Source organism: Bos javanicus, chromosome 15 (assembly GCF_032452875.1).
Source record: "Bos javanicus breed banteng chromosome 15, ARS-OSU_banteng_1.0, whole genome shotgun sequence".
NCBI classification, from domain to species: domain Eukaryota; kingdom Metazoa; phylum Chordata; class Mammalia; order Artiodactyla; family Bovidae; genus Bos; species Bos javanicus.
Window position 1 is genome coordinate 43,646,977 of NC_083882.1, and position 14,235 is coordinate 43,661,211.

The following is a 14,235-nucleotide window of genomic DNA, read 5'->3' on the forward strand; positions in this document are numbered from 1 at the left end:
ATCACTGGGTTACAGCAGGTTGGCGCTAGAATGTGAGGGCCCTAACTCAGCTCCTGCATGACTGCTGCAGCCTGAGCTGCTGCTCTTTGCCAGCCAGGGGCCTTGCAGTGAGCTGTCCCTAGGGCCCACCATCACCAGCTGCATCTACTAGATGTCCAGGACTAGATTTCCAGTTTCCTTCTGAGGACTCCACTGGTCCTGAAGAACCCTTGCACATGACTTGTTCTGTGGTCTGAATGTCTGAAAAGATGAGTGTCCGTTGTCTGCAGGCTCAGTGGTGACTTGAACCCCACCCCCTCCAACTTCCCTTGGCAGCTTCATCCAATTCTGTGACAACATATGAAACCTGCCAGACCTACGAACGCCCCATCGCCTTCACCTCCAGATCCAAGAGGCTGTGGATTCAGTTTAAGTCCAATGAGGGGAACAGCGCCAGAGGGTTCCAGGTCCCATACGTGACATACGATGGTGAGCACTGTGAAGCTCAGGCTGCAACATGTGTCAGGAGCAGCTCTGGTTTGAACAGAACCCACTCTGGGCCAGCTGGCGGAGTGCTGACAAGCACACATGCTCAGCAATGCAGGCAGGTTATGGAGAAAGGACACTGCTGACTCACAAGTGCCAGTTTCTAAGCAGGTATTTGGAGACACTAACTACAGGCATGAAAGGATGTTTGCGAAGTAAATAAAAGTGAACATAGCTTGGTGGGGTGGAATGTGGGCATTGGAGTTAGGCAGGTTGGGTATCATCTCTTTTGTGACTTTGTGATGTTACCAACTCTAGGCTTCCTTTTCTTAATATGTAAATGAAGATAGATAATCATTAGACTTAATGTGAGAGTTCAGTGGGATAATCCATAAAGAACTTGGTTTGGTGCCTGGCACATAGTAAATGCTCAGCAAATATTAACTTATTATGATTGTGGCTTTTCTTATATGGAATCCTAAGGATGGGGAAAAAGACCTGAGTTCTGGTCTTGTCTCTGCCACTAACTTGCTGTTTAACTTTGGGCAAGTTAGATGACCTCTGGTTTTACTTTCTTCTTGTTAAATGAAGGGGTGGCCGATGTGAGACCTGGGGCCCTATCTAATTCTGAGACTTGTGGGACAAACATTTACTAGGAACACAAAATGAACTAGATCCTGTCCTGGAGGGACTCATAACCTAGTAGGGGAAGAGTCATCTATTCATCATGAACTTATTCATTCGTCCATGAAGCAAATATTTAATAGCATCTCCTATGCCAGGTATTGAGTGAAGAGCTGGAGTCATAAAATGCATATGGTATCATAGATGCTACAACAGGGCATGTACAAGATTCTGTATGAGGACAGAGAAGGGGCTGCAGTTCACTTTACATGGGTTTTTGGAGAGAATAAAGCAAAGTCTCAGGAGGTTTGAGTCAAAAGAATTTATAAGTTTTCTTATAAGCGGCAGGAAGAACATTCAGGAAAAGGAAATGACATGGGTGAAATGATGGAGCACTTGGCATGTTGGGGCCTGATGATTTGGCCCATTGGCAGGGTGCGCGGGACTCAGCAGTGAGAGATGAGAGTGGTAGGAGGCAGGCTTAGGCTATGACGAGACTCAAGTGCCAAGCTCGGAAGGGTAGACCTAATTGTATAGGGAGCCATTGAAGGTTTTCAGGCAGACAAGTATGAAAAGTTGCTATTTTGGAAAGACAGTATTCTACGGAGTTCCTAAGAACACCTCACATAGTTTATTTCTAACATGTGATAAGATCTAGAATCATCATCTTGGTGCCTAAAACACGTCAGACACCAAGACAAGGGATCTCAGCATCAGATTCCTAGATGGACACACATGGCTCCCATGTGGCTGTGCCGGGAGACAGATCCTCCTCTCCCCGCAGGCAGCCAGCTGGGATGAGGAAGGCACCCAAAAGCCACGGAGAAGCACCCAAATGTCACCAGAGCTCACACACTTTAGTTCAGGCTGTTCTCAACTCTGTGACACATGAAAACATCTTGCTTTTTTAATTAAAAAAAATTCAAATAAAGAGTTGTTGCTTGAACCAGAGAAAATTACGTATAACTCTGGTTAGGCTCATGAGAATGGATCTGGCACGTCACAGCAGAAAATAGTTGAAAAATGCTGCTTTGGCCATGCAGAACCTCTTAGGTCCTCACCAGAGCCTATTTAATATTTTTTCTCAACATATATTTCAGACAAATCTGATATGTGGTTCTAAACCCAGAAGAACAGCAATTGCATTGAGAAGGGGCAGCCGAGGCTGCTACAGACTCGCCCACTGGCCGGGAGAAGCAGGAGGGCCACAGCTGTGCTATCGTGTGCCAAACTCAGAACCAGTGCCAAATGCGCTTGACCTGGCGCATTCCTCCCAGCCGCCCAGGCAGGAGATGCGACTGCACCTCTTTTCCTGATTTATAGATGAGGCCACTCTGGCTTAGAGATTTTAGTAAGCGCCTGAGGACACAGGAGGACAAAGTTGCAGGGCCTTTGCAGCTCCTGAGTTCTTACCTACGACACTGGAGTGCTTTTCCCATGACAACTGGAACAAGTGAAAAGACAGTCATTCTTAAAAGCAGAGGAAAGATTAAAAAAAAAAAAAACCAAAAAAAAAAAAAACGGTTCTTTTGAGGACTTCCCTAATGGTCCAGTGGTTAAGGCTCCACACGCCCAATCCAGAGCTCCCAGATTCAATCCCTGATCAGAGAACTAGATCCCACATGCTGCAACTCAGACCCAGTGGAGCCAAATAAATAAATAAGAATTCAAAAAAAGATGGTGATCTGGAAGGATTTGTGGTGCCAGACAGCTCTCCAGCATAGTGACAGGCATTCCTAATGGTAAACTCCTCATCAGAAGGGGCAGATTCTCTGAGGGGCTAATTCTCTGAGGGGCTAATTCTCTAACTCCGCAGCAGAGGAATTCAAGATTTTAAAAAATGTACCCTTATTCATATTGTATAGTTTTTGTATTCACTAAAATTAAAGGATAAGAAGAAAGAGACCAAATGAACAGAGGACCAGAGACATTGTACAAACATGTATTCAGTTAGTAATTATGAGTCTTATCCTATGAATTTCCATTTCCCATCACTTGAGGAGGGGGAACTTTTTGAGAACTCCTCCCACACAGTTCCAGTGATGCTCTTATGATTTGTTTGGTTTCGTTGCACATGATATGCATACAAAGAGGCACTTCTTTTCTGCCTGGAATTTTAAAGAGATTGTGTCTTGCATATGCTTGATTTGAATTATGACTGTAGGAAATAGGCTAGACTTCGAAACGCTACTGCATCAAGGAGGATGATGGCTGAGAATTGAGCTTTGGGATTTAGCGACGTGAAGGTCACTGGGGACCCCGACAAGCAGTTCTGGGGGAGTCGTGGGGGCCACTGTTGACTGGAATGGGTTTGAGATAGAAAGAAAATAGAATTGGAGACAGTGAGTGCTGACAATTCTTTCAAGGAGTTTTGCTACAAGGAGGAGCAAAGACATGGGATGCAAGCTGGAGGGAGAAATAAGGTCAAGAGAAGGTTTTTAAAAAAACAAAAAACTAGAGACACAACAGCATGTCTGTTGTGCTGATGTGAAAGACTAGCAGAGAGAGAAAAATCGTAATGTAGGAAAGGAAGGGCAGAATGACGGGAATAACGCCCTTGATTTGCTGAGAGAAGAGGGAGCTGGTGAGCAAAGTGGAGAGAGGAGCCTTGGCTGGATGCTCTGAGGGTTCATCTGAGGGAAAAGGATCAGGAGAGGGTGTACAGGTGCCGGTGGGCCAGACAAGAAATTCAGGCAAGGCTTTACTGGGGCCCTGCTGCAGTGGCCAGGGGAGGGAGAACAAACAGGTTCCCTCGATTGCTTGCTCGTCGCTCCCTGCTCCCCAAGAAGGTGCAAGCTTGTTCCTTATGTGGGGTGAGAGTAGGGGTGTGTCCAGGGGTTGGGCTGGAGGGGTGGCTTAGGTGTTTTGCCCACCCCTTTAGTGGTGTTGTATGCAGGGGGCATGGGCAGTACCCTGCTTTTGCTCCAGGTTCTTCAAAAGTGGCAGTTGGGTTTTTTGGTCTCCTTGTATCTTTGGGGTCAAGAGTTTGCCCCAACTGAATATGCATGCCATTATTTTTAGTCCCATACAGTTTCTTTATATTTTGTTCCAGGAGTGGTGTGTCTAGATACAAGCATTGCAGCCTGGCTGCACAGGGTCCCAGGTCCCAACCGGTCTCAGCTGCAGAAGGGGCATTTCTCAGAACATTATTTGAACAATTAAAGAAAAGAGTGAGCTTGGAAATAACTAAACCATAGCAAAAAAAAAAAAAAGTGTCCTTTTTTCCAAACAGAGGACTACCAGGAGCTCATTGAAGACATAGTTCGAGACGGCAGGCTCTATGCATCTGAGAACCATCAGGAAATACTTAAGGTGAGTATACCTAGGTGGGCATGGTAGTTACCCATGCCAAGCACCACAGAGGAAAGTTTCCTATCCCACCACGTTGCTGCCTTTCGGACATTGAGCCTGCTCTGGGCTGAGGGCAGTTTTATATCTTCACCAGACTTAGTTTCTTTAAAAAACAACAACAACAGGGAGTTGTTTTAGTGTTGTCAAGTGTTTGTTGTGTTGTTTAGTCGCTAAGTCATGTTGGAATCTTTTGCGACCCCATGGACTGTAGCCCCACCAGGCTCCTCTGTCCATCGCATTTTCCAGGCAAGAATACTGGAGTGGGTTGCCATTTCCTTTTCCAGGGGAGCTTCCCAACCCAGGTCTCCTGCATTGGCAGGTGGATTCTTTACCACTGAGCCACCAGGGAAGCTGTTTTTAGTGTTGTCAATTAAAATTGTATTTTTTAATCTAGAAATGTTAGGAAGAGCAGTGGGAAACTTGTTTATCATAAATCCAAGCCAGCAGCAAATCATGTTTTCATGTTTATCCTCCAAATAGTTGAAGAGTCTTGGCTCCTTGTTCATCCTTCAAGCCTGAAGTTCACCAACTTTCAGATACTTACAAGTATAAATAAACACTTGCCACATCACTAACCCTAAAAATATTCCCCAAATTCCAAAGTTATCATGTGGTTTAGAAAAACAATTTTTTACATATTAAGTTTTCTGTTATGAAACTAATATGTGCTTTTTAAAGATCCTTGGGGGGAAAAAACTGGAAAAAAGGGTAAAAATCAGAGGAAACAATTTTCACAAAGTGTTTTTCAGCCAATCAACTTACTGTCTCACAGTGGGACATTATAGTTCCCTTGGCAAAATGTCATCATGTTTAAATATTTTAGCCCAGTAACAAAAATTCTGTTCTTTTTAGGATAAGAAACTGATCAAGGCCCTGTTTGATGTCCTGGCCCACCCCCAGAACTATTTCAAGTACACAGCCCAGGAGTCCCGCGAAATGTTTCCACGATCCTTCATCCGATTGCTCCGTTCCAAAGTGTCCAGGTTTTTGAGGCCTTACAAATAAGACTGCCCACGTGCCACTTGACACAGTGTTCAGCCTGTGGGCTGCTTCTGCAGCCAGCATAGATGGATAACGCTGCCTCTAGTAGCAGTGACTGGTTAGAGTTCAATTTTTATAGATAATACAGGTATTTTGGTAAATTGAACTTGGTTTTTCTTTCCCAGTGTTATAGGTGTGGACAGAGAATGGGTTTGAGTCTTACCCGCTTCTCAATGGTGTGGGCAGCTGACTTGGATACATCAAGGGCTGGCTGAGCTGGGTTTCAGTCAGCTTAGGTGAGACTCACCTGTCCTTCTCGGTCCTCACTTCTCCTCGAGGGGGCTGCCTTGTCTGAAACTTCAGCTTCTTCCAGTATAGCCCTCCCTAAGGGAGCCCTTTATACTCGGGTATTGGCTCTGACCAGGCAGAGCAGGAAAGCGGGGAGGAAGGGAAGGGGAGTCCTCCAGACACCGTCCACCTCCCCCCGATTCAAGACCTGGGAGGACCCGGTTTTCTCCACAGCCTTCTCCGGTCTGTGTGACTTAAATTTGATCCCAGCAGCTTGGATTCCAAGCAGTGATCACCAAAAAATACTTAAAGCAGAAAGAATTAGAAATAAGAAGGTAGAAACTCAGCACTTCCACAGACATCATAATGTGGACCTGTTGATGACCTTCCATGTTGCCAGTTTCTGTCTCGTAGCAAATGCTCTGTGCTTGTCTTACACCTGCAGCTGTGCCTTCAGGGCACTGCTCTTCTGGGCACCGAGGTAGGGCCTGGACAGTTCAGATCCGATGTGATCTGATGGATGTGACTCCATCCATCATGAAAAGGAGATTCCCACACCCTGAGTCAGTACCGCCAAGGGTCCTCCTTCCAGCTGGGCTTCCCACCACGGGGCGGTGGAGGTCCAGGTGGAGGTGGTATGGCCCAGCCTGTCATGCTTGCCTTCCTTCCCCTGCTCCAAGCTCAGAGACTGACTGAGGGCCTGAGCTGCACGGCTCAGGGTGGCCTCACTCCCTTAATGGTCACACCACGGCCAGAAGCAGCTACACTAACCCCAGCCTCTGAGTACCGCAGAATCATCTCACTTTCAGTCAACACAGTGGGACCTCACAATCATTTTCTCCTACAGGAATATGATTTTTCAATACTATTGAATTTTTAAAAACTGAAATCCACAGGCAAAAATCTTATTACAGTGAATAAAAAAATTCTATCAAACAAGCTGCTGTTTCCCTAATAAAAGGGTTGCCTACAGGCAACCATATTGTTTTATTTCAGTAACAAACTAACTCCACACACAATCAGCTCTCTACACCAAAGTACCAAAAAAATGATCAACAAATGTTTCTGAAGAAAACGAAGATTATTTCATTGTTGAATTCACTTTTTACCTCAGTGATTTTTTTATATATAAGCAATATTGACTTTTTTAAAGCCCTTCATCAAAGTTTTTTAATTTACTTGAATGGTCCTAAATACCCTTCTAAGTCTCTCATGAAAAACATGAACATCTTCATTTTTAAAGGTATCATTAATACAGGTCCTTGTAATTTATAATGCCGGAACTTGGCCTACATTTCTGAGTCTGACTATAACATGAAAATTCAGATGTAACGTAACATGAGTTAGTGACCTGACCGATGGGGTGAGCTGAACTGCACCATTCTGTCCAAGCATGTTAGTAACTATATGCTCAGGACTGTCTGGTTCTGTACTGCTGATTTCATAAGAAGGCAGCTGATGGCAGTACCTAGGGGTTGGAGGGATGCTGCATAAACCTGGTCTCTGTGAAACATCCTCCAGGAGCCGGACCATGCACAAGCCACTGAGGCCCTCATGAAACTTCCTGTCTGTACCCATCAACCATTCTGAGAGACTCTGTGGTCCCGTTGGAAGGCTGGTGGGCAGGGGCTACTGATACTATCTGCTAAATCAATAAATAGTTAACTAATATCACCTCTTTGCCATAGGGTTGCACAGTGACAAGACAGACAAGGTCTTGTCATTTTAGAGCTTACTATTTTAGAGGGAGGAGACAGAGAATGAACAAATCAACAAGAAAAGTATCAGCTAGGAGTAAGTGCTGTTGAAAATTAAAATAGGTTAATATAACGGATGATGGTGTGGCTGTTTTAGGTTTGGGAATCGTGAGGATCCTTCTGGGTAAATGATTTTTCAACTGAAAAAAGAAAATGGCAAGAAAGAATCAGCCTTGGGCCAATCAGGGGGAGGAACATTCCAGAGAGAGGAAAGTCAGGTGCAAAGGCTATCCAGGCAGGAAAAAGCATGTGTGTGGATCACAGACTAGTGAGAAGTCAAGTGGTATGAGATGAGGCCAAGAAACCAGATAGGGCCAGAGCACACTGGGCTTTGGAATCCAGAATGAGGGGTGTGGGCTTAATTCTAAATATGCTGTGAAACTTTTGGAAGGGGTTTAAACAGAAAAGCGGGGTGATCTGATTTATGTTTTTAAAAGAGAGCTCTGGTTACTATATGAAGAATAGGTTTTAGAAAGTAGGCACGGAGGCAGAGAGCAGTTAACAAATTATTGCCACCAACCAAGCAGCCATCCAGCGAGAGGTAAGGCTCTCTGGGCTAAGACAGTCGTAGTGGAGAGGACAGAACAGAAGGATTGTGGACATGTTTTGGGAGAGAGTCCCCAGAACTTCCTGATGATTGGATGGAAGTTAAAGGGAAAGACAGCAACTAGTTGCCCAAATAACTGGTAGATGAAGATTGCAGAAGGAGCAGGTTTGGGACATGTGACAATTCAAAAACCTGTCTACAAATTCTCTGATGCTTCTTCCATGGAAAGTTGGGGGTCTTTTACCCCTCCCCTTGAATCTGGGATCTGTGATTGATGAACCAATACTCTATGGCAGAAATAACATTTTACCAGTTCCTGGATCCGGGACTTAAGATACTGGCAATCTCCACTTCTTCTCCTTGGGAAACTCACTGGGCCCTCAGTCACTGTACCTTGAGGAAGCCAGAGCAGCTGGTGAAGAGGACCCCCCACCCATAGCCTAGCTGACTCTCAGGTGACAGCTAGTAAAACTTGCCAGCTAGGGGAATGAGCCACCTTAGAAATGGATTTTCCAGCTGATGCTTTGCTGAGCAGTTCCCACTGAATCGTACCCAAATGACAGACTTGTGAGCAAAATCAATGATTATTATTAGATCATAGTGATTTATTATGCAATACGATGCTGGAAAAGAAGATAAGGTCAAGAATTCAATTTTGACCATTCTAAGTATGTCTACCAAATAAAGAGTTCAAATAGGCACCTGGTTCTAGGAAGTCCTAGGAGAGCTCGGGGCTGGAATATGAGTTTTAATGTCACAGGATAAAGGATAAGACAGATTGAGGTCACATGGGAAAAGTATGTAGATAAGACCAGGCAACTCTGAATTCTGGGGTTCCCTGTGTGGACAGAACTTACAGGAGCCATTGATTAAGTCAACAGGAAGAGGTCAGAGCTGAGCTTTGCCTTCTCAGAACTGAGTGGGAGAAGAGTCTGAACACGTCCTTCCTTCCAGCTGTGGATATTGTTCTCAAGCTATGTATTGAAGTGCTGCTTTTGTTGCTGTAGCCACGTTCCCCTTGAGTTTCCAGTGCTAATAAAAGAGTGCTTGCCGCTTCACACAAACAGATGATTATCTTCACTTTGGAAAATTGCTTCCTCTGAATCACCCTCGGAGCTGTTAAGTGTGTCGTCTGTAGGTACTCACTGGATTTAGGTTTGCAGGTGATTTTATAGTTGTCATGTGGGAACTTGGGAAAGGCAGCAGCTGTACAGAACAAAGATTTGTGGATATTTGCAGGAAGATAAGCCTGGGCTCATCCTGGGCTGCTGCCTGCTGCCTGCTGCCCTCCACTGCAGACTCCTGTAGCCTGCTGGGAAGCAGGGGCCTCCCACACCCAGCCCAGCCTCCATCTCCTCCTCAGCTCAGGAGACAAACCTCTGGCTGGGGCTGTCAGTATCTCCGCTTCCTTTCACACAGCAGGATGGATGCCGGGAGCCTTACCTGTCTGCATCACTCTTGGTCAGTGTTTGGGAGGCACGTGGATTGGGTCAGGCTCCAGTAAAGCAGTTCCTTAGCAAGTCAAGTGGAGAAGGCAATGGCAAGCCACTCCAGTACTCTTGCCTAGAAAATCCCATGGATGGAGGAGCCTGGTAGGCTGCAGTCCATGGGGTCGCTACGAGTCGGACGCGACTGAGCGACTTCACTTTCACTTTTCACTTTCACACAATGGAGAAGGCAATGGCAACCCACTCCAGTGTTCTTGCCTGGAGAATCCCAGGGACGGCAGAGCCTGGTGGGCTGCTGTCTATGGGGTTGCACAGAGTTGGACATGACTGAAGCGACTTAGCAGCAGCAGCAAGTCAAGAGAACTTTGTCACCTGGGGCCTTCTTTTAGGCAAGGCATCAACTGACTCTGAACCCAGGTCCTGGGCATGGCCAGTAGGGGCCCATCCAAAAGAAATGTGAAGCCATGGTGTGGCTTTCTCTCTGTGTCATCTTCTATTATAGGGTCTTGTGAACCCAGCTCAGGGTTGTCCTGGGTATTTGTGGTACCCTGCTTCCTTCTCCCTTCAGGCAGTCGTGATTGGCCTAGGGGAGACCAACCTCAGGGCCCTGATAGCCCAACAAGGCTGCTTCTATAATTGACAGCTACAAAGACATAACCACCTAGCAAGGATCACTTTCCAGAGAACACAGAAGGATTGAAATAGATTTAAAAACTGAAACCACTCTAATTCACAGGCAGGATGCTCTAGTGGAATAAAACCCATCTGCCATAAACAATGATCATAACTCAGCATCACTTGATTTTCAGAGTATCTCATTAGGGGCATGTGCCTACAGACCTTAGTTTCTAATAATTCTTTGTTATGTATTTGCTCATTCATTTGTTTATATATGTTTACTGAGGGCTTAGAAAGCATTAGGTATTGAGAAGCTGGTGATACTGTAGTGGGAAAGATGCTCTTGTGAAGTTTAGATTCTAGTTGGGGGAGAATATGCATATAGTAAAGTCAAGGGTGATAACTTGCAGAGAAAATTTAAAAGAGTGAAAATATAGAGAATGAGGAGGTGGTGGGAGGGAGTTGCTACTTTAGATAGGATGAGCTCATCATTGGAATCGTGAATCCAGTTCCCTCCCAGGGCGCTGGCTTCTTAAACCAAGCCTGGCAGCACTGGCCCTGGCAAGTTCCTCGACCTACCCAGCAGGAGCTTGACAGTTGGTCTCAGGCCAGGCTGACCACAGCAGCTCCAAGTAGTGAACGAGGTGTTTTGCAATTCCTAGAACAGGCGCCACCTAGTGATTATAAATGGGATCCACCTGCGTTTCAGTCATCCCACTGCCTTGAAGCTTAAATGACATGGGGGCTTAAATGCTCAAAATTCAAGACAAAATGTTACCAATGGGATGCTGGGGGCTAGGGCTGTGGTTTGATAACAGATTGATTGCATGTTGAATGTATCTGTTTAGATCATTTCCTTCTCTCTGCCTGTCCCAATGACTAATGACCAGGTAAGAAGTTACTGATCTTTGCATGCATGTGTGTGTGCATGTGTGCTCAGCTGCCTAGTCGTGTCCGACTCTCTGTGATCCTATGGACAGTAGCTCACCAGGCTCCTCTGTCCATGGAATGTTCCAGGCAAGAATACTGGAGTGGGTTGCCATCTCCTCCTCCAGGGGAACTTCCCAACCCAGGGATCAAACCCACATCTCCTGCATCTCTTGCATTGGGAAGTGGATTCTTTACCACTGAGCCATCTGGAAAGCCCACATTGATCTTCAGGTCCTTTCAAACTATCAACAATGCTCTGAATCATGTCCATGTCCAAAGACATACACACACTGCATTCATTCATTCATTCTTATGGTTGGATACATATTCCTGAGACAGGAGGAAGAAGGACTTGAAAGAATGAGGGGGAACAATTATTCACAAATTGTAATCTTGTGTAATTTTCACTGCATGGCGTTTCAAGAGCTACCACTCTCCACTGACTTGGACTGTCCTCTGATCCTATATTCTTTTTTTAAAGTTTTGTTTGCTTATTTTCTTTTATTTTTTTTATTTTTTTTATTTTTATTTTTTATTTATTTATTTTTTTTGCCTTACCACATGACTTTGGGATCTTAGTTTCCCATTCAGGGATGGACACCAGGTCCATGGCAGTGAAAGCCTGAGTCTTAACCACTGAACCACCAGTGGTTCAGTTCAGGGAATCCCCTGATCCTATATTCTATCCTAGGGCTGAAGGATAACTCAGAGGCACAGTTTGGAGTTTTCCATCTTTCCCTTGTGCAGTGCAAAAAGCAGAAATACAAGCCTATCTCAAATCTGAGCTTTGTTGCTTGTTTTGCCTTATTAAACACACTTTGTGGTTGAAAAAATTTAATAGTTTCTGAGCAGGAAATGGAACCAATATCCCAGGGAAGACAGACCCAGCAATGTGTGACGGACACAGTCACAGCCAGCAGAAGAGTGTGGCAGGAGAGAGTGTGAGGCAGCGGTGAACCCTGGCCAGGCTTGCTGGGCTCAGTCCTCTGCAGCCTCGTGTGTACCTCACTGTGTGGGACCGCACACTGGCCGTCGTTACCCAGTGCCAGCGCAGCCGCAGTAAATGGTGCCTGTCCATTGAATGAAACTGGACAGCATAGCAGGATGGTGATGGTGGTAAAGCAAGAATCTGTGGCCAGAACCTCAGTGTTAGATCCAGGTGACTTGGTTTGAGGAAGGCAGTTTTTAGCAGCCACATCAGGCACCAAAGCTGAAGTTTTGAGAGATGTGAGTACAACTAGAAGAGGCTTGGTAAATCGTCACTCAGGGTTTCCAACGAGGAACTGAGAGGACTCAAGCAGCATGAGTCACCTGATAGTCCCCCTCTCAGTATTCCTAATGTACTTTTCTGAAAATACATTCATTTTCTTTATCTAAGTGGAAGAGTTCTCTAAAATCTATATTTCATAATGTTCATTTTTCTCCAAGACTCCCATTATGTCCTCTGCAGTACCTGGATTTGTCCTCTACATCTGCCACTTCATAGCTGTGTGACCTTGCACAAATTACTTGACCTCTCTGTGCCTCTGTTTCCTTATATAGTGTCTTTTTTTTTTTTTTTTTGGTCTGGCTATTGATTGTGAAAACTGATAAATATCTTTTACTATTGTGATTATATAACTTTGTTTTAATACCATTGTATCATGATTGGTCAACAGAAAATAATAGAATTCTATATCACTAAATCTAAAAACAAAAGAAAAAAGATAAAGATAGTCCTTACTGGATAGGGTTTTGTGAGAATAAAATGAGTTCAAACATGGAAAACTCTTGGAAAACTACCTAGAAGGTAGTATGGACTCAATAAATTTTGGCTATCATCATTATCATCATCATTATCTTCCACTACTTGAGACTAGAGAACTTAAATCCAAGATACATTTTAAAAATGGGTTCATAATCTGCTAGTTTCTCCCATTTCACTGAAACAGAAAATCCTTTGGTTACAAGCTTTCTGGTGGGATGTGTTCTAGGAACAAAAGAATTAGAGCTTGAAGTAGGAATGCAAGGCCATAATGTCAGACTTGGGTTCTCTCCCACATGACCTTCTGAAAACCCTAGACTCCTGAACTGGAAAGGAGAAATGTGCTCTTTCAGTCTCCCAAGACTCTCTCTCTCAGGTCAGAAACCACACCCATACACAGAGACCTGTCAGCCCTTCACCTTTTCTTAGCTCCAGCCCTCACCCTGTGATGTGTGGGGATGGCAACACATCTCCTTGCTGAGCTTAGAATCACACATTCCCCAGAACTGCTCCGTTCAAGTTTAATGTTTCCAGTGCGAAGAGGTCCAGCCTTTCTTCACCCCCAAGAGGCTGTGCTCAGGGCTGTAGGCAAATACGACCAATGAAGACACCTACTTTGGCAGGGTGTGAATTCCACCTGAACTGAGTAATTTGCATGAGCCCTTGTGGTCAGTGGGACAAAGTCCCTGATGAGACTGGAGGACATAGGCCTGGCCAAGGTGGTCTGAGCTATCATGCAGCATGTGTCTTGGACGGCACAGACCTCAAAGTCAAGTGTGCTAATGGAATGTAGACAGCCTGAAAAGAGAGAATTTCACCTTTCAAAAATGCATAAATGGGAGAGGGGGAAAGGCAGTAATTATACAGTGCAGAAATCAAGCAATACCTTGATGAGGTGATCAAAATTAGCATCTTCATTAAAAGGCAGATGGACAACATGTGGCTTTGGAGGAGCATGACATCACCTACACAGTACTCAGGCCAGGAATACAACCCTAACTGGGCAAACACAAAATGAGAAATACTCTGTTGTTTAAAAGAGAGGGGAGTTGAGACACAAATCACTTGCACATCAAGGAAATTTAAAACGTTCATGTTTCAAAGGACATAATCAAGAAAGTAAAAAGGCAACACATGGCATGGGGAAAATTTTGCAAATCATTTACCTGGTGAAGGACTTGTTGCTAGAATATATAAAAGCTCTTACAATTCAATAATTAAAAGACAAGTAACTCAAAAGTATCCGAAGAAATATTTTTCTAAAGAAGATAAATGGCCAATAACACATGAAAAAGATGTTCAACATCATTAGCCATTAGGGAAATGTAAATCAAAGCCACAATGAGACACCATTTTTTTTAATACCCATTAGGTCAGACAGGACAGAGTGACTTCACTTTCACTTTTCACTTTCATGCATTGGAGAAGGAAATGGCAACCCACTCCAATGTTCTTGCCTGGAGAATCCCAGGGACGGGGGAG

General features: G+C 44.7%; 1 protein-coding gene across 8 annotated transcripts in view; it reads left to right on the forward strand.

Annotated features, from left to right (window-relative positions):
* SCUBE2 (signal peptide, CUB domain and EGF like domain containing 2) overlaps window positions 1–5,587 on the forward strand; it is a 67,986-nt gene extending 62,399 nt beyond the window's left edge. For all 8 annotated transcript variants that reach the window (XM_061440845.1, XM_061440842.1, XM_061440844.1 and 5 more), the window contains 3 exons: window positions 316–468; window positions 4,322–4,401; window positions 5,293–5,587. In XM_061440845.1, the coding sequence (XP_061296829.1) occupies window positions 316–468; window positions 4,322–4,401; window positions 5,293–5,445 (386 nt within the window). In that variant the 3' untranslated portion in view covers window positions 5,446–5,587. The remainder of the gene's footprint in view (window positions 1–315; window positions 469–4,321; window positions 4,402–5,292) is intronic.
* Window positions 5,588–14,235: the final 8,648 nt, after the last annotated feature.